At 37.7% G+C, this 21,600-nt stretch overlaps 1 protein-coding gene across 2 annotated transcripts in view; it reads left to right on the top strand.

The window, feature by feature from the left end:
• AKR1D1 (aldo-keto reductase family 1 member D1) overlaps window positions 1–21,600 on the top strand; it is a 91,756-nt gene that overhangs the window by 28,913 nt on the left and 41,243 nt on the right. Inside the window, exon 1 of one of the 2 annotated variants that reach the window (XM_040471849.1) lies at window positions 20,636–20,850. The exons of the other annotated variant lie outside the window; for it this stretch is intronic. Within the exon in view, the coding sequence (XP_040327783.1) occupies window positions 20,758–20,850 (93 nt within the window). The 5' untranslated portion in view covers window positions 20,636–20,757. Of the gene's footprint in view, window positions 1–20,635; window positions 20,851–21,600 lie in introns of those variants that run through there. 2 annotated transcript variants of the gene reach the window in all.

Raw genomic sequence — 21,600 nt, 5'->3', positions numbered from 1 at the left:
CCAAGACCTAATCATAGGACTAAAGACCACTTCCCCTCCCCTGTACCTTACCACATCAATAGTGTTCTCTATAATAATTGGATTACAACGGAAAGAACCACAAGTCTCAGACTTTATTTAAGAAGAAATATCTAGGGAACCCCAAAAAACAGCAGGCAAAACAAAAATCAGACACCAGGGAAATTTTATCATCTGACACCTACAGGTACAACCAACAGCAAATATACTGTAACCCCTCATCAGATAAACCTAAAATCTCACTCTAAAAGCCTATTTATTCCATTCACTTAGCCCAGTATATCACGTCCAACTTTCAACAAATAATTACATAGGCATGCTGAAGACAAAAAACACATTTTAAAGGGACAGAGCAAGCATCAGAACCCGACTCAAGTATGGCAGAGATATGGGAATCATCAAACCAGGAATTTAAAACAACTATGGTTAATTAACATGCTAAGCACTCTAAAAATGCAAAGATGAAGAACAGATCAATAATGTAAGCAGAGAGATAGTGTTGAGAGTTTAACTAAGCTACTCCATGATATTGCTGCCTCGCCATCTATTTTGTGTGGTCAGATGGCCTACAGGGGTGTTGAACTGATGCTAGCCACTACTGCAAGCACATGCCCTAGATAACGAGCCTCAGAGTCACAAGTAAATGTAAGTTCCTGATATGACCTCCCAACCATTCTGGTAATGAGCATTCTTTCCGCTTCCCAGGACCTGCCCTGTGTGCCTCTTAGATAAGGCCCCTGTGAAGCTTGCCAAAACTTGGGGGGTTTGAACTGACAAATCTAGTCTTAGCCTAGGAATCACAAAGCACTTCACCCATTGACTTTAATAAAGGCATATGCCCCAGGTCCTGCACTGCTCTGCCTGTAGTCTGCCTTGACTTCCCTGTGTAGCCCCTCAAGGCATGCTATGTTCCTCCTCTAGGAACTGTGAGTAATAAACTCTATTTCACTTTCACTTGCATTCTTCTGTTGAACGATGGCTCACCATTTAACACCTGGAGGCTCTATTTAACACATGTTAATTTAGCCAAGTCACAACATACGGAAACCCTAAAAAGGAATCAAAGGAAATGCTGGAACTCAAAAACACTGTAACAGAAATGAAGAATGCCTTTCATGGGGTTATCAATAGATTGGACACAGGCAAAGAAAAAAATCAGTAAGCATGATGAAATGTCACTAGAAACTTCCCAAACTAAAATGCAAAGTGAAAGAAAGAACAGAATATCCAAGAACTATGGGACAATTACAAGAAGTAGAACACATGTGGGAAGAAAATACCAGATGGAGAAGAGATAAGAAACAGAAGTACTCAAAGCAACAATGACTGAGAATTTCCCAAAGTTAATGACAGACAACAAGTCACAGATCTAGGAAGCTCAGAGAAAAGTACTATATTTAGGAATATCATATTTTAACTGCAAAATATCAAAGACAAACAGAAAATCTTAAAAGAAGCCATAGGGCATGGGAAAGAGGGAAAATTTACCTATAGAGAGGCAAGGATAACAATTACCCTGGACTTCTCTTCAGAAATCTTATAAGCAAGAAAAGAGTGGAGTGAGATGTTAAAGCATTGAAAGAAAAAACCACCAACCTAGAATTATGTACCCTGAGAAACTGTCCTTCAAAAATAAAGAAAAATTAAAGACTTTCTCAGACAAACAAAAATTGATCGGATTTGTTACCAGTAGACCTACTTCAAAAGAAAAGTTAAAAGAAATTCTTAAAGCATAACATATAGAGATGTTGAATCACTATGATGTACACCTGAAACTAATGTAACACTGTGTGAACTATACTCAGATAACAAAAATTTTTAAATAAGAAAATAAAATAAAATAATTCTCCAGAAAAAAATGATATAGGTCAGAAATTCAGATCTACATAAGGTGAGAAAGAAAAGTTGAGAAGGAATAAATGAAGGTAAAAGAAGATATTTTTCTTATTCTTCTTGATCACTGTTCAAAATAATAACAGCAACAATGTATTTGGTGATTAGGGCTTATAGACAAGTGAACTGAATGGCAGCAATATTATAAGATTGAAAGGGGGGAATTGGAAATACTTTGTTATAAGATATTTTCACTGCTCCTAAAGTGGTATAGTGTTATTTGACAGAGGACTTGAATTAGGGATGAATTTATACTGCAAAATGAGAGGTAACCAATAAAAAAGTTTTTAAAAAGGAGAATTTTGACAAGCTAATAAAAGAGAGAAAATGAAATTATATAAAATGCTCTATGAAAACCATAATAGGCAGAAAAATAAATGAAGATTTAAAAAAGAACCAACAAAGAACAAGAACAACAAACAGAAAATAGTAACAAATATGGCAGATATTAATCGAACTATAGTGGTTGAAATACACAAGTGGAATTTAATAATAAATAAATACATAAATGAATAAATAAAAGATAGAGACTCTAAAAGTAGATGGACACACACAAGACACAACTATACGTTGTCTACAAGAGCCACTTTATTTTTTTTTTTTTAATTTTTTTTTTCAACGTTTATTTATTTTTGGGACAGAGAGAGACAGAGCATGAACGGGGGAGGGGCAGAGAGAGAGAGGGAGACACAGAATCGGAAGCCAGCTCCAGGCTCTGAGCCATCAGCCCAGAGCCCGACGCGGGGCTCGAACTCACGGACCGCGAGATCATGACCTGGCTGAAGTCGGACGCTTAACGACTGCGCCACCCAGGCGCCCCTACAAGAGCCACTTTATAAGTGGCTATATAAATACAGATTAAAGACAGATTAAAATATATATATCTATTTTAAAGACAGATTAAAATAAAGGAATAGAGGTACATAGCAGCTGACATAAATTAAAAGAAAGCGAGAGTGGTTATATTGATTTCAGACAAAGCAGACTTCAGAGCAAAGGGAGGAATTTCATAATGGTAGAAAGGCTGATTCTCCAAGAAAACTTAATTCCTTATGTATGTGTACTCAACAACAGTTAGACTAATGTTTTTTTTTAAAAAGCCACAAAATACATGATGTGCAACTGACAGAACTTCAAGGAGAAATAGATGAATCCACTATTATATTTGGAGAATTCAACACCCCTCTGTCAAAAATGAGAAGAAGGCAGACCATCAGTAAGGATATAACTGAGCTGACAGAACCATCAGCCACCTGGATCTAATTAACATCTATAGAATATGTCATCCAAAACCAGAAAAATGCACATACTTTTCAAGCTTATATGGAACATTCACCATGAGAGATCACATCTGGGCCACAAAACACAGCTTAATAATAATTTTTTCCCTTTATTTTGAGGGGCGGGGGGAGTGCACAAGCAGGGAAGGGGCAGAGAAAGAGGGAGAGAGAATTCTGAGCAGGCTCTGCACTGTCAGTGCAGAGCCAGGCATGGGGCTTGATTTCCCGAATTGTGTGATTATGATCTGAGCCGAAATCAAGAGTTGGATGCTTAACCGACTGAGCCACCCAGGCACCCCGCACACCTTAACGATCTTAAATACATAAAAATTACACAAAGTATGCTCTCAGACTACAATGGAATTAGAAACTAGAAAAAAAAACCTAGAAACTAATAATAGAAAGGTAACTGAAAACCTCTCAGATACTTGGAGATTAAACGATACACTTGAAGTAACACATGGATCAAAGAAATCTCAAAAGAAATTTTTTAGATATCTTGAAATAAATGAAAACGAAAATACAGCGTATCAAAATTTGTGAGATACAGTAAGAGCAGTGCTTTGAGGGAAATTTAGAGCACTGAACACATATGTTAGAAAAGAAGGAAGATCTAAAATCAAAATCTAAGCTTCTACATGAGGAAACTAGAGAATAAAGAGCAAATTAAATTGAAAATAAATAGACTAAAAGACATAATAAAATTGACAGCAGAAATCAATGAAATTGAAAATAGGAAATCAGTAGAGAAAATCAATGAAACCAAATGCTGATTCTTTAAAAAAAAAAAAATCAATGAAAGTGATAAACCCCTAGCCAGGTTTACTCAGACAAAAAAGAGAGAAGAGACAAATTGCCAACTTAAAGAGAGACCATCATTACTGATGCCATGGGATTAGATGCCCTAGACCCAGATGATTTCAGTGGCAAATTCTACCAAATATTTAATGAAGAAATTGTACCAATTCTGTACAATCTCTTATAGAAAGCAGAAGCAGAGTGAATACTTCCTAACACATTCAATGAGGTCAGCATTACCTTAACTCCCAAACCAAAGACATTCCAAGAGAGGAAAACTACAGATCAATATATGTCACAAATTTTAATGCAAAAATCCTAAACGAAATATTAGCAGTTTGAATCCAATAATGTGTAAAAAACTATACACCATGAGCATGTGAGCTTTATTCCAGGTATACAAGACTTGTTCAATATTCAAAGATTAATTAATGTAATCTATCACATAAACAGGCTAAAAAGGAAAATGTATAATAGATTCAGTAAAGGCATTTACAACACCCATTCATGGTAAAAACCCTCAGCAAGCTAGGAGTAGAAGCAATCCCTCAACTTGATTAAAAAAAAAAGTCTACACAAACCTATAGCTAACAAATATTTAATGGTGTGAAAGTAGATGCTTTCCTGATTAAATCTGGAACAAGACAAGGAGGTCTTCTCTTATCAGTCCTATTCAACATCTTACTGGAAGTCCTAACTAATATAACAAGGCAAGAAAAGGTAATAAAAGATATACATATTGTGAAGGAAGAAATAAACTTTCTTTGTTTGCAAATGACATAAATGTCTATGTAGAAAATCTCAAAGAATGAAATAAAAATCTGGAACTAATAACCAATTATGGCAAGGTTGTAGGCTAGAAAATTAATACACGGACATCAAGTGCTTTCTTATATACCAGCAGTGAATACTTGGAATTTAATTTTTAAAACATGGTAATGTTTTCATTAGCATGTAAAAAATAAAATACATAAATATGGATATGTGCAAAAATAATAAATAATATGTACAAGATCGATCTATACGAGGAAAATTACAAAACTGATGAATGAAATAAAAGATCTAAATAAATGAAGAGTATTCCATTTACACAGATAGGAAGACTCAGTATTGTCAAGGTGTCCATTCTTACCAACTTGACCTATAGATTCAACATAATTCTAGTCAAAATCCCAGCAAGTTAGTTTCTGGATATGAACAAACTAATTATAAAATTTATATGAAAAGACAAAAGACTCAGCATAGCCAACACAATATTGAAGAAGAACAAAGAAGAAAGATCTGGAATAGCCAACATAATATTGAAAGAGAAGAACAGAGTTAGAGGACTGATACTATCTGATTTCAAAAGTTACTCTAAAGCTGTAGTAATCATGACAGTGAGGTACTGACAAAAGAATAAACAAATAGATCAATGGAATTATTGATCTACTCTGACCTTTGACAAAGGAATGTGAAATCAACAAAGAATTTCTTTTTGGCATGCCTGGGTGGCTCAGTCGGTTAAGTGTCTGACTTTGGCTCAGGCCATGAACTCGTGGTTAGTGAGCTTGAGCCCCGCATCAGGCTCTATGCTGACAGCTTGGAGCCTGGAGCCTGCTTCCGTATTCTGTCTCCTCTCTCTCTCTGCGTCTCCCCCACTCACAGTCTGTCCCTCTCTGTCTCTCAAAACTGAATAAATGTTAAAAATTAAAAAAAAAAGCAAAGGATATTTTTGCCAACAGATTGTTCTGGAACAACTAGAAAGCTATGTATGTATGTAGGTAGGTAGGTAGGTGAGTGCGTGGGTGGGTAGGTAGGTATGAAGAAGGAAAGAAAGAAAGAAAGAGATTACCTTTCTTATACTGCTCACAAAAATGAACTCAAAATGGATTATGGACCTAAATGTAACTGCAAAACTATAAAATTTCTAGGCTATAGCATAGGAGAAAACCTAGGTGGCTCTGAGTTTGGCAATGAGTTTCTTCATACAACACCAGAAGTATAACCCACGAATGAAAACATGCATTAAGGGGCCTTCACGAAAATTTAAAAACTTTTGCTATAAGAAAGACATGGTTAAGAGAAAGAAAAGATAAGCCACAGACTGGGAGAAAATATTTGCACCATGCATATCTTATAAAGAATTGGTATCCAATCCAAAATAATACAAAGAACTCAAATGTGCCAATAAAAAAAAAACAAACAACCCGATTTAAAACTGGGGAAAATCAGGGCACCTGGGTGGCTCAGTTGGTTAAACTTCTGACTTCAGTTCAGGTCTTGATCTCATGGTTTGTGAGTTCCGGCCCCACATCTGGCTCTGTGCTGACAGCTCAAAGCCTGGAGCCTGCTTCAGATTCTGTATCTCCCTCCATCTCTGCACCTCCCCTGCTCATGCTCTCTCAAAAATAGATAAACTTTAAAAATTTTTAAAGAAAAAGAAAAAGAAAACTGGGCAAAATATCTGAACAGACCTCACCAAAGAAGGTTCACCGATGGCACATAAACATATAAAAAGGTGCCCAACATCATATATCATTAGGGAATTTCAAATTAAAATAACAATGAGATACCGTTACATATGTCAGAATGACTAAAATACAAAACACTTCACACTAAGTGCTGCCAAGGCTTATAGCCACACAAAAACCTGCACATGAATGTTTATAATACCTTTATTCTTGGTTACTATTAGAAGCAACCAAGATGCCCTTCAATTAGGGAATGGATAGGGGTACCTGGCTGGCTCAGTCTGTTAAACGTCTGACTTCGGCTCAGGTCATGATCTCACAGTTCGTGAGTTGGAGCCCCATGACAGGCTCTGTGCTGACAGCTCAGAGCCCGACGCGGGGCTCGAACTCACGGACCGTGAGATCGTGACCTGGCTGAAGTCGGACGCTTAACCGACTGCGCCACCCAGGCGCCCCCATGCTCTCTCTTTCTAAAAACTAAAATAAACATTTAAAAAAAATTTTAAAAATGGAATGGATAAACAAACTGGTATATCCATACAGTGGCAAATTATCCAATGATAAAAAGAAATGAGCCATCAGGCCACAAACACATACGCATATTGTTAACTGTTGTAGACTCTGGGTCTGAAGTTCTCTCTTGTCCAGCAAGAGAGAGGGGCGCAGGATTGAAAATGTGAGAGAGGCTAATGTCCAGGAGGAGATAAGAGCCCAGAGTTAGGGTCCTTGTTCCGTTTTTATTAGGATTAGAAGGCTTAAAAACATGGTGATGGACATGCACAAAGAGATAATGAAATCATAAACATTAACTCATGGACGTGAGGCAAAGGGGGTTTTGAAGATATGCTGTGTTAGGGGTTTGGGTCAATACAAAACAAAACCTGGCGCCCTGGGCAGAAGGTTGTTTACAGCAGACGTGAGGCCCCTCCCCTGTTTACCTAAAGTGGTCTAGGGGACAAGAAAGACAGAGCATGCTACCTCAGGGTCAACAAGGCACCTTTCTTTTGCTAGTTAGCTCCTCTCTGGGCAACTTTGCCCCAGAGCAGTCTATAGCCCTGTTTACCTGGTCCTTCCTTCCTGTGAAAGCAGCATTCTGCTATTGTACTAAGGTAGGGGGCGTTTCTGCCCTGAATACCTAATCTTGTTTACCTCCTATACCTTTGTCCTATCCTCCCACTTTACCTGTACTGAGGCCTTTGTCCTGCCTTATCTAATTTTACCTAAACTCATTCCCCACCGCTAACAAAGTCAATTGGAAAAGCCTACATTCTGTATGATTCCAACAATATAGAATTTTGGAAATGGAAAACCTATAGCAACAGTAAAAAAAAGTCAATAAAAGATAAGTGGTTACTAGGATTTCACACAGAGAGTGAAAGGGGGAATGAATATAGTTGGAGCACAGAGGATTTTTAGGGCAGTGGAACTAATCTGTTGGATACTGCAATGGTGAATACATGTCATCATGCATTGGTCAAAATCCATAGAATATACAACTCAGAGTGAACCCTAATGTAAACTATGACTTTAGTTAATAATAATGTATTAATATTGGCTCAATTGTAACAAATTGCATTGGGAAAACTGGGGGCAGAGGCTTAAGGAGGTACATGGGAGATCTGTACTTTATGCTCATTTTTCTGTGAACATAAAACTGCTCTAAAAATCGTCTGTTAATTGAAAAGGTTGTAGCCACTTAACCTGCACATTTCTAAGTGTTTATAAAATTTTACTAATTCACATTACAATTTTTGTCTGATCTTATAAGCTACCTATATATTTTAAAAATCAAAGGCAGAGTTAATTCTTAACAAACTCAACACCCAAAAAATAAATAATCCAGTGAAGAAATGGGCAGAACACTTGAATAGACACTTTTCCAAAGAAGACATCCAGATGGCAAACAGAAACATGAAAAGATGCTCAACATCACTCATCATCAGGGAAATACAAATCAAAACCACAGTGAGATACCACCTCACACCAGTCAGAGTGGCTAAAATTAACAGCTCAGGAAAAAACAGATGTTGGTAAGGATGTGGAGAAAGGGGAACCTCTTGCACTGTTGGTAGGAATGCAAACTGGTGCAGCCACTCTGGAAAACAGTGTGGAGGTTCCTCAAAAAATTAAAAATAGAACCACATTATGATCCAGCAATGGCACTATTAGGAATTTATCCAAAAGATACAAAAATGCTGATTTAAAGGGACATATGCACCCCAATGTTTATAGCAGCACTATTAACAATAGCCAAATTATGAAAAGAGCCCAAATGTCCATTAACTGATAAATGGATTAAGAATATGTGGTATATGTATATGTATATGTATATACATACGCACACACAATGGAATACTACTCAGCGATGAAAAAGAATGAAAATCTTGCTATTTGCAACAACATGGATGGAACATGGATGCTAAGTGAAATAAGTTAGAGAAAGACAGATATCATAAGACTTCACTTGTATGTGGAATTTGAGAAACTTAACAGATGAATTAGAGGAAGGGAAGGAAGAATAAGATAAAAACAGAGAGGGAGGCAAACCATAAGAGACTCTTAAATACAGAGAACAAACTGTGAGTTGATGAGGGGTGTGAGGTAAATGGGTGATGGACATTAAGAAGGGTACTTGTTGGGACGAGCACTGGGTGTTACATGAAGTGATGAATCACTGGGTTCTACTCCTGAAGCTAAGACTACACTGTATATTAACCAACTTGAGAATGAAAAAACAAAATCTATGGATAATTAATTAATCTATGGGTAAACTGTGTGATACTGATGAGACAATAGATCAGTATAACAGGATATATAGCCCATAAATATACCTGCATAGACATGGTCAGCTGATCTTTGACAAAGGAACAAAGGCAAATCAATAGCCAAAGGAAAGTCTTTTCAACAAATGATACAAATGGACACCACATGCATATGAAATTACAAGAGACAGTGAATAGCCAAAACAATCTAGGAAAAGAAAAAATTAGGAAGACTCATACTTCCAGATATCAAAACTGACCATGAAATGGACATTTGGCACAAATTTGCCTTCCTTGCTCATATCGCTTCTTCCATAAGGTGAAGATTTGCAGAATACTTTGTCTATTGCAATTATTTACCAAGCAACAATATCTCTTGCTACAAAGATCACATTTATTGGCAGGGAAAGTATGGCAATAGGCTCACATCCACACAAGTCATAGTCTAAGTATCAGCCAGAAGTAGCTGGCTTAATAAAACTGAGGAATAGACTATCAGACACTCAGCTCTAGGGCCAGCAAGATAGTCCTTGCAAAGAGGTTCTTTCGGATTCTTTTATAGTGTTTTGCAAATGTGAATAATTTATACAGTGAATACTTATACACACATAATTTTATGCTTTTGCCAATGTATTTATGGATAGATTCCTAGAGTAGGGATTTCTGGATCAATGAATAAGCACATATTTGATTTTACTAGATAGTGCCAATTTTCCCTCCATAAGGGTGTACCATCTTGTATTCCCATCATCAAACCATGAAAGTCCCTGCTTGCCCATAGCCTCTCCAATAAGGTAAAATTTTTTACAGTCTGATATATGTTTCATTTTAATTCATTTCTCTTATTATGAGAGAGGTCAAACAACTTTTAACATGTTTAAGGGCCATTTTAACTTATTTTAATGTGAATATTCAAGTAAAAAAAAAGTAAAAAAAAATTTTTTTTAATGTTTATTTATTTTTGACAGACAGAGCATGAGCAGGGGAGGGGGAGAGAGAGAGGGAGACACAGAATCCAAAGCAGGCTCCAGGCTCCGAGCTGTCCACACAGAGCCCAATGCGGGGCTCAAACCCATGAACCGTGAGATCATGACCTGAGCCGAAGTCGGATGCTTAACTGACTGAGCCACTCAGGTGCCCCTCAACTTTTAAAGTAACTAATTGTGTGGCTACTCTTCTCCAGTTTTTAAAAACTGTTCATTAATTAGGAATATTGATCTGATTTAACGTCCTAAATGTGTGTGTATGGGTACACATATTTTTATTACTATTATCTTTGGATTTTGAACACAGGAGAGTTTTCTTCCATATTTTTAAGTTCACTTTTCTTAAAACTTTTAAGACTAGTTCCTCTCATTACTCTTCTTGGCTATTCTTACTTCGATATTTTTCTGTATGGTTTTTATAATCAATTCATCCAGAGATAGAAAAAAAAAACATACATTTTTGTTATGAGTATTTAAACATATAAAATACCTTAGGGTAGAAAGTTGTAGTTTTCATTTATTTTAGCTCATTTGGTAACATTGGTTTACAGTTTTTAAATATTGAGTGATCACATTTTTTTTCTAGTGTGATTTTTGTATATGTTAATATTATGCCTTTCATTTTCGTCTTGTTTTCTTTTGACATCTCTACATGGGGTTTGATTGATATCCTTTTCTGTTGTGCATATTTAAGTAGGATGTGTTTTCTCGTATTTTTGGTCTGAGAAGGATTCTTGGTATTTATGTAGAGGGTAGGATTAAGCCAGAATAGTTTTCCTAACTTCTCTGCTAGGGGGTGCCTCTGTTGTTACCATCAAGAATCCAAAAGTATGATCTCTACATGAAGCCATTTCTCTAGTTCTGAGATCTGCTTTCTCTTGGTCCATCCCACCAGGAGCTAAACATTTTTCTCCCTTATTCTCAGTATTTTACTCTACTGCCTGAAGCCTTTTCCTCAAAATGTGTTTTTGTCTTTATTCAGGTGATTTTTTTCCTGGATATTTCTGGAGTCCTCAAAGACTTATACTGCCTCAAGACATGCTAATTGTCCTGCAGCCCTTAGGGAGTACTTATAGGCTTTTTCTATTTACCCATGCATTGGATCCTCTGTTTCTCAGTTTCAGTGATTATTTTCAGATTTGCTTTCTGAGGCTTCCACTCAGATGTAGGTGTTCTCTTTGATGACTCAAGATTTTTGGAGGACTTTCTGTGTTCTGAGGACACTCTCTGGACAGCAGAACTTCTCCATCTGTTCCACGCACAACTTTTACATAAACTAAATCTGAGTTACACATGATCCTATTTTGGGGAGGCATAAAGCCCCACCTACTGGTGTTCTAGGGTTTGTGGAGGTTCCTTTGTCACCATTTTATTGAAGTTATCTGTTGTCTTTTTTCTTTTTCCCCTACTTGCTCTCTGTCTCTAGTCTGAGGACATTTGGAGAGATTCAAACACTACATTCAAACACTACATCATCATCTTCTCTTTCTAAAAATCTCTCATAAAATCTCTGGCAAAAAGGTGTGAACCAAGAAAGAATGCACTAAAAATTTAAGCAGACAGGCATTTATTTGGGCAATTAGAATTGCAATTCAGGAAACACAGATTCAGGTTGAAACCTAAATTTTGTTCTGAAGAAAACAAAGAGAGGGCAGGTTTATAAAAGTGAAAGTTTACAAGAGTAGTTCTCAGTCAGGTCCGTTATGCAAAATGAGAATTAAAACTGGGTCAACTGGGATTAGTTGAGTTAATACGCTAATAGATTGAAATTTGTCAAATTGTGTTGGCTCCTTTCAAGGTGAAGAATAGGAATAATTCAGGTGTCATGGTGAGGAAGGAGTTAATTCCAGATTGAGGGCTTGTGGTTGGCAAACAGTTCATGGTTCCTCTGATAAAGCCATGCATTACTTCTTCCTCACTTATGTGCTCCTGACCCTATTTTAAAAGAGACTCTCTTAGCGAGACTTGCTTGTTCCATTTTGAAATCTCTTTTTACATTTCCTCCCTTTGATCAAGATCTTTCTTAATAAGAAAGCATCAATGGTCAGTCCTTTGGTGTTGGCCCCATTGTTGCCAGAGTGGTTAGTACCTGCTCTGGGTCCATAATATACCTCAGAGTGGGAAGTCTCTTATCCTCATATATCTTTAAGTCTGGACCACATTCGAGTGGCAAGGAAACATTTTAGGGAAAGGGACTTTAGGCTACATCAATTGAAGTGTCATTTTCTGTTGTCAAAGTGTAGGGCTGATGAGTACTTTTCAGTCTCTGAACAATCTTTGACATTTTGAATTGCAGCACAACATGGGGAAATATATATTACAAACAGTTTAAATGTAACAATAAAGATACACGTTAGGATAATGACTAATACTGTGACTTAGAAACCCAAACACAAAAGAGCTCCAAGCCCCAAAGGAAGTCAACTAAAAGTATCATAAAATATAAAGTTAAACCATCCTGGGGAAAAATTTGAATGTCCCTGTAGGGTCCTGGACAATGTAAGTAGCTAAGTGGTTTCTAATTCCACATGTTGTGAAGTATTTATCCGTGTACTGTAAAAGGTGTTAGTTGTTGTAGAGACATCTCCTTGCTCGGCTAAAGGATAATCAGGGGCTGATTACCCAGAACAAGTTTGGCCAGAGAGTCTAAGGATCTTTTTCAGACTATTATTGCCTTAGCAGCAGATTCTTCCATAATTTCAAGACATAAAGAGATGTTGTTGATTATAGCCTTAATTATATTTATCCCTAACCAGGGATGTAGGGACTTGCCAAAGGAGTGAATCCTAAATCATGAACACCTCCTGTTAGGTCCTTTCTAGCTCAACAGTGTAGATTCAGGGAGGGGAGTTGACTAATGAGATCTCTTATTTTGCCTTTGAAAAGTTAGGGGCACAATTAGATTTTTCTCCCAACCTGAAATAATAGGTTTTTCTAAATTCTAAAAGTCAGCATCTATTAGTAATGACCTGGGAGAGAAGGTGAGGGTGTTATCTTTATAGGCCAATGCCAGAGTAAAGGAAAGAAAAAGAAGGAGAAAGCCTTTCATGTTTAAAGCATGAAGCCTTGTTCCATCATCTTGGGCAGAAGCAGTCCACCTCGATGTCCACTCCTTTTCTTTCCTGTTAGATTTGGAGGTCTCCAGCACCTGTACAGGACCAAGTGTGAGATGGAGACTTTTTCAGTCATGAGGCGTGTACCCCAGGCTCAATACCTTCTAGTTTTGCAGCAGTGTCAGTGGTCAGGAGCACTTGATAAAGTCCCTTCCATTGGGGCTCTAGGGCTGTCTTCCCCTGATGACATTTCTGAAATACCCAGCCACCAGGCTCTAGACTGTAACCGACTTTGAATTGTGATCTGGAAAGGCTTTTTTTTTTTACATGTTGATCACAGGTTTGAGCATAAGACATTAGAGACTTAACAGTAGCTGGTCATACTAGCACAAGACAACAAGGGATCAGCAGAAGGTTGTATACTGATAGAATTCCAAGAGGTTTGAAAGCTTTTGTTACGGTTCGTATGATTTGCCTAGTGAAGGGGGAGCCTTGATCACTGGAGATCATGGAAGGTGAATCCCAAATGGAAACACATTCTCTAACAGGTTTTTTTTTTTTTTTTTTTTTTTGCCTCCATGAGAACATCAACCTTGCAGCAAAGCTTCAATCCATCCAGAAAACATACAAACAACAAGAACATCTTGATAACACATACTAAGTGGCAGTTGTAGTCCAGCTGTAAGGTGTTCAAAGGGTCCAGAGGGAGGAGATCTAAGGCTTCTGGGAACAAAAACAGCTTTTCCAGAATTGTGGAATGTAGGATTCCAAGATTAGGACCTGTCTGACAGGTCAGACATTGCTGGTAGACTGTTCTTGCAATATTAAAAAAGTCTCCCCATCAATGTCTGTTTATAACCTGAGTCATTTGAAATGCACTGTTGTGGGTGAAGGAATGCAAAAACTAAAAAATGGGGTTTGTCAGGGAGCCAGGAAGACCCAAGCAGCTATCTTGGGTTTCCCACAGCCCCCACTGTTCTTTAATTTACAGCCATTGTTTAATCATCTTAATTTCTTATTCAAGAGCAGACTGTTGCCATGTTACAAGGACATCTGGATGGCAAAAGTCTGGCAATGAGGGGCTATTTTTGCAGAAGCAGAATGTGGACTTCATCCACATGTGCCACAGTCTTGCAAATACAATATAAAGAAGGCTTAGTATTACTTAATTTGACAATGCTTCCCATGTAATTTACACAGCAAATAAGCCTAATGACTTTAACAAGTCCTCTACAATATTCCAGGTAAAAAAGACTTCATTTAGAATTCAATTTTGGGAATTTTGTCAAAAATATAAGGAGATCTGGACCATTTGGTTAAAATAGGATCACAAACATTTACAAAAGAATAATTATCTATTTAACCAAAGTAACAAAAAGGTCTCAAGAACAAATGTAGATTGTACCTGCAAAAACCTTAGCTCTCCTTGAATAAAAATTTAGTTTTTCTGAGTAGCCAAAATGCGATCAAGACAAAAACAGAATCTTTCTTTCTCAGACAGATTACACTAACAGTAAAGAAACTTTGTTTATAATTTCTTTATTAAGAACAGACCTGTTATCTAAGAAAATGTTGGTGTAATAGAAGAAAAACCAAACAAGTTCCATCAGCGTGCTTTTTACATTAAAGCTCATTTATCATTAAATTTATTTTAATCTTCTCTTGATTATACCTACAATTATTTTCCTAGGATTCCTTTTTCTGCAAACCTTCTACAACTCTCTTTTTTTTTAGCATTACAATTTTGTCCTATGTTTTTCCTCTATGAACAACCAGCCTCACTTAGGACAATATTTTTTTCTTTTCCCTCCACAAAAAAAAACAAAAAAAAAAAAAGTGTTATCTGCATTTCTCAGACCTTCCCTTACTGGAAACATAACCTAATTTCCTGGCATACAGAGATGTTGCCCTTATTATTTCTAGTAGCTTTAATTACATATATTAATTAGACTCCTTAATCCTTAGAAACCTTATTTCTAGTGAAAAGTAAGAGACAGTAGGAAACTGCCTGTTATACCATTATTCTTTAGATTTGCAAGTTTGTGAATATATTTTATAATTTCGAGGAGCATTGCCTTTTTCAATTTTCCAGTGTAGCGCTAACACATCCAAATATCTTTTCTCTGTAATTCAAAGTCAATAGTGGACAAACCTATTTGTAATACTTAATGTTGTAGTATTTTGTCCTGTTTAGAAAATTATCCAGGTATTTATTGAAATTCAATTATTTAGCTTGGCAAAGCTCTGAGGTTTTAAGTTACAAAAAAGATTTGGAAGACTATTTAAAAATTTATCTAAATGACCAGTAGTAAGGACTTACCTGTAAACAAATGAAGTTAGTTTTATAAGCTTTCTGCAGCAAGAAGACTGCAGTCTGTGGGGAGGCATTGGATGCCTTGCTAGGAGGGAGAGAGAGGGGTGCCTGGGTGGCTCAGTCCTTTAAGCTGACTTCGGCTCAGTTCCAGGCCCGCGTCGGGCTCTGTGCTGACAGCTTAGAGCCTGGAGCCTGCTTCAGATTCTGTGTCTCCCTCTCTCTCTGCCCCTCCCCCGCTTGCACTCTCTCTCTCTCTCAAAAACAAATAAACATTAAAAAAGAAAAAATTTGGGGGTGCCTGGTTGGTTCAGTCGGTTGAGTGTCCAACTCTTGATTTTGGCTCAGTCATGATCTCAGGGCTTTGTAGGTTCGAGCCCTGCATCAGGCTCTGTGGTGGCAGCAGGGAGCCTGCTTGGGATTCTCTCTCTCCCTCTCTCTGACCCTCCCCCACTTGTGCTGTCTCTGTCTCTCTCAAAATAAATAAAGTTTAAAAAAAAAGAAAAGAAATTTTAAAAGAGGGAGAGAGAAAAGGGCTTGTAATAGAAATCGGGCTTACGTTAGGTGATTTGGGAGAAGGTTTGAGGATGTAGGTATTTGTGTGTATGTGTACCTACATATAGCAGGAGAAATACTGTGATTGGGGTATTGTAATAATTTTTAACAAGGAAGCAGAAGGAACAGAGCATGGTTAGAGTTGCCATTAGAGAAAAAGTAGCAGTCACTTATGTTAGCTCTAATAAGAAGCTATGTTGTGAAAATTAAATGAGACAATACATAAAAGTGCACAGTAAATACTCAAAAATAATCTCATTATTGTCATAATTAAAATTATTTGTGAATTTATATCAGCAAAGAGAGTAATAATTCATATGCAAGCCTTTTATTGAATAGAAATAAGAATTGTTTTATGTCAGGTCAATTTATTTTGAAGGTATCAATATATAAAGACTAACTTCAGAAATTTCTCACACAAAAAAGCAATCTAAAATTTAAATTCACCTCAATTTAGTCAATATGTGTAAAAAACTTAAAATTATTTTAAGAAATATGTGAGGGTTCTAGTTCCGGGTAGGATGCCTCTCCCAGTGAATACCACTATAAAACATGAAATATATGTATAAGAAGGTTATTTCAGGAGTCTGAAAAAGAAACAGTAGCAGATGGAGAAAGATAGAGCAGAACTCATGTACTATTGGGGTCTCTCAGTACCTCTCCCGGGGCCCCCCCCACCCCGCCACCGCGCCCCCCCCAATCAGAAAGTGGACGGCAGGGTGCAGACAGAGAGAACTATGGTACATCCAGACAATGTACTATAATTCACCACTAAAAAAAAAAAAAAGAGCTACCAAGCCATGGAAAGGCATAGAGCAACATTATGTGCATTTTACTAAGTGAAAGAAGCCAATTTGAAAATCTGTATGAGTCTACCTATATGATATTCTGAAAAAAGACAAAACTTTGGAGACAGTAAAAAGATGAGTGGTTGCCAGGGATTAGGAGGGTGAGAGGGATAAATAAGCAGAACACAGGAACTTTAGGGCCAACTATTCTGGACAATAATAGTGTGGTAGATACATGGCATTATAACATCTTCCAAAATCCATAGAAAATACCATGTGAACAGTGACCTTAATGCAAACTATGGACTTTGGTGGATAGTAATAGGTCAAACAGGTACATCAATTGTAACAAATGTACCACTCTGGTGGGGGGATGTCGATAGTGGGGGAAGTCAGGGCATGTGTGAGGGCAGGGGATGGGAACTCTCTGTACACACTGCTCAACTTTGCTATGACCTAAAACTTCCCTAAAAATAAAGTCTAAGAAAAAAAGAACAAAGGACTTACTGTATGCACTCAGTAGCAGAATGGAGGAAAGAAGACAGAGGAAAAAGTTGAATATAAGTCAATAGAAATAATCCAATCACAAAACAAATAAATTTTTTTTTTAAAAAAATTGAAAAGAGGTGGGGCATCTGGGTGGCTCAGTTAGTTGAGCATCTAACTTCAACTCAGGTCATGGTCTCATGATTTGTGAGCTCAAGCCCCGCATTGGGCTCTCTGCTGTCACCACAGATTCGGATCTCCCAGACCCCTTGCTCCATTTGCCTTCTCTCTCTCTCAAAAATAAATAAACATTTTTTTTTTAAATGAAAAGAGGAAAGTAGCAGAGTAGGGGATTCCAGGTCTCTGTGCTTTTATAAAAACAACGAATCTGCTGGCAAAAACAGTCTCATTTTTTGCAGGAGTCTGGAGTCCAGTCAAGAACTTGAAACAACCAGGGGAAAGCTTAGTGAAGAAAGCAGCTGCTGCTTTTGCAGTAAGAGAGAGGACTGTGTGGTTTAAATCGCCTGCCCACCATCCCCCCACATCTGATCCATGGCAGCCATGAGGACTGTGCCCACACTCCTGGTGCAGGATGCTGGTGCCACAGAGCGCAATGGAGCTGTTATTCTCAAAGAATCATCACTGTGGTCCCAGACTGTCCGGTGGCTCCCTGAAGGAACACACAAAGGCTTGCCTTGATTTTGCCTAATTCAAAGCATTCCTAGGGCAAAGATGGCTGCTCAAGTTTTTGCTGCATGCATTTAAGCACAGAAGTTTTGGCTGTGGAAGCCTAGGGTTAGTTGGGACAACCAATAGACTGAAAATCCTGGCAAAGAAGAAGTTGGGAAAGGAGATATGTGAGGGTAGGGAGTTGCAGGGCTGGTTAATCAAGAAGGCCACCCATACTGTCAGGGCTGAGCGTATGGTCAAAGAGGCCTGACAAGACCCTCAGGTTTCACCTCTGACTGGCCTTCAGGCTCTGTGCAAGCTGGAAACAAAGGCTATGGCAGCATCATAAGCAGCATGGGTAAGCATTGAAGTCATGCCCCAAAGGAGCCAACCTACAAAGACAGAATTTTTTGGTTTTTTTGCTCCGAGCAGTGAAGAAAACTCTGTCAAAACACCAAGTGACCATGACTGCTAAATTAGATGAACACACCTTTCACATAACAAATGGTAGGGACTCAATCGTTCAGAGAAGTTAGTAAATAAGCAAACATTAACATCTCATAAGCAAGCAGCACCAACGAACCAGAGGAGGGGGAAGTATCTGATTTCCAGAACTGTCACATTGTGATATTCAACACTCCCAGTTTTCAACAAAAAAATTACAGAACATGCAAAGAACAAGAAAATATGCCTTGCTCACAGGGGAAAAAAAAGGAATTGTGAGTGTCCATGAGGACACAGAGCATTGGACTTACTAGACAAAGACATTAACTCGATTCTCTTAGATATGCTTAAAGAGTGAAAGAAAATCATGGGGAAAGAACCAAAGGATCCAGGAGAACAACATTTCACCATGTAGAGAACATCAGTAAAGAAATAGAAATCGTAAAAATGAACCAAACAAATTCTAGAGATTAAAAACACAATAATTGAAATGAAAAATAACTCAAGGGTTTCAACTATAGATTTGAGCAGGCAAAAGAGTCAGGGTACCTGAAGATAGACCCATTGAGATCATCTAGTTTAAGAAGAAAAAAGAGAAAAGAATGACAAAAATAAATAAACCAAGCTCAAGACACCTATGAGATACCATCAAGTATACCAACATATACACAACAGGAGGCCCTGAAGGAGAGGAGAGGAAGAAACTAAAAGGATGTTTGAAAAACTAATGCCCCCAAACGTCCCAAATTCGATGAAAATCATGAATTTAAACATCCAAAGTGTTCACTGGGCTAAAGACCAAAAAAGTCAGTAATAATAAATATAGAGCAATATATGCAAACCAACGTCTTAGCACCCAAAGGTGTACAATAAGTATCTGTTGGATCAATTTACCAATGATACTGAAGACCAATATTGCCCGTGTTCCATGCTGCCCCAACCTACTTGAAATTCCCTGGCTGATCATGTGTATGTAAGCAAGAAAGGAAGTCCAGGAGAGAGGGCAAATGAGTTATAGGCAAACTTGAGCACACTTTTACCAGCCTGAACACAGTTAGTTATCTTCAAAACCCCCAAGGCTCACATTTTATACACAGCACAATCCTTTGGAGGAAAACTATAATAAACATTTGTTAGTTGCTTCCCTAACTGCTATTTCTTTCCTTTTTCTTAACAATCTCCAGATTCTGCCCAGGTGAGATTAACTCCAACTCCACATTCAGAAATTACTTCTGGGGCACCTGGGTAGCTCAGTAGGTTAAGCGTCCCACTCTTGATTTCAGCTCAGGTCATGATGTCACAGTTCATGGGATCAGGCTCTGCACTGACAGCATGGAGCCTGCTTGGGATTCTCTCTCTCCCTTTCTCTCTACCCCTCCTCTCTCTCTCTCTCTCTCTCTCTCTCAAAAGAAATAAATTAAAAAAAAGAAAGAAAGAAATGGCTTCTAATTATCTGAGGGTGATCAATCTTTTATGTCCTTTGACCATCATGATTAGTTTAGTGATAGATCCATGAAGCAAGAAAGGTAGTGGAGACCAAAAAGACCTTTTCTAGGTTACTGTGTGAGTGATGGCATAAGTAAAAATCTCTCTTTTGTTGAGTCTGTCTCCGGAACCACGTCACTCCAAGGACGGGTCACCATCTTTTAACAATAAGGAGAGACTGAGAGAATGAAGAGACAGAGAGATAGACTGGTTAAAAGACCAGTTGTTCCTCTGGCCCACTGTTTCCCAAACTTAACTAGGTGATACAATCTTAAAACCCTTCCAAGTCCTGCTGCATCAGAATTTCCAGGCAAGTCCTGGGAAACTGCTATAGTCTCACCTGAAGCTAGCCCTAATGTTGAAGCTTTCAGAAATATAAACCAATAAATGTCTTTTATAGTTTAGGAGAATTTGAGACAGGCCTGTCACTTGCCCACAAAACCATCCTAACTGGCAGAAGCCAACCAGACTTGTTTCTTTTTGGCTTTTCCCTTTTTTCTTTGTAGAGAAGTAAGCATTAGCTCTCAATGGGTTATGTTATTTACATGCCTCTGATAAAGTTCAAAGGACAATCTCCAGATTTTCAAAACAACCTGGGGAAAAAAAAAAAAAAACAGGTTGAGAAATAGATCTGCTAATCTCTCTTCCCTCCCACTGCTCCTCCCTCTGACTCTCCTTTCTTTCATTAAATAGGCCCTAAAATATCCTTACAAAAAGATTTTCCCAGTAGTGTCCAGAATTACTCTGAAAAACGTGAAACCCAGACTCTCTCCAGGATGAACCTCAGTGCTGCAAATCACCGTATACCCCTAAGTGATGGAAACAGCATTCCTATCATCGGTCTTGGCACCTACTCAGAACCTAAACTGGTAAATCTCTCTCTTTTTTATTTTTATTGTTTTGAAACTTCCCTGGAGCATAATCTTTGTTTTGAATGGAGCTCATTGATTTCCTTTTTATAATAATGAAAGTCACCTCCAAGGAGTACTACTTGGTGTCCTGAGTAATGACCCGGAGGTTAAAATTATATCAGTTTATAATTTAAAATTATCTTGAATTAGAAAATGGGACTTTTCTGCTTCTTTGGCTGAAATTTAGCTAAATTTTGACTAGTAGACTGGACTGAGGCACGTGATATTTCTGAGTTTATTACTTATGGGGTTTTTTAAACTTGCATTTGAGGATTTCTAGTTCAGTCTAACAAGCATTTAGTGAAAACCTGCCATGTATGAAGCACTAGGCTATAGAAGTTTCAAATATGAAGAGAACAGTGTCTGTGCTGTCTAGGAATTAAAAATCAAATAGAGGAGGCTGACTCTTTAATAGTTAATTATAGAATAATGACGATAAGAGTAAATTCTAGCCCAGAACTATAAACAGTATCTCTCTGAAAACACATAAAAACAGTTAAATTTGACCTTCAAGATTGAGTAGGCTTCCATTAAAACACAGTTCCTACTTATGAGAAAAATATTTCTGCTTTCTTCATTGCAATTCAAATTTAATGCTGATTACCAGAATGAACCAGTGGTACGTGTAGAAATGCCACTGGATTTGTGTGACCACGTATGAATAACCTCTGTAAAGCTAACTGTGAGTTAAGAGGCACAGAGACAGAG

This window comes from Herpailurus yagouaroundi, unplaced genomic scaffold (assembly GCF_014898765.1).
Source record: "Herpailurus yagouaroundi ecotype Mexico unplaced genomic scaffold, PumYag 100, whole genome shotgun sequence".
NCBI classification, from domain to species: domain Eukaryota; kingdom Metazoa; phylum Chordata; class Mammalia; order Carnivora; family Felidae; genus Herpailurus; species Herpailurus yagouaroundi.
This window is presented reverse-complemented; position numbering and strand designations above follow the sequence as displayed.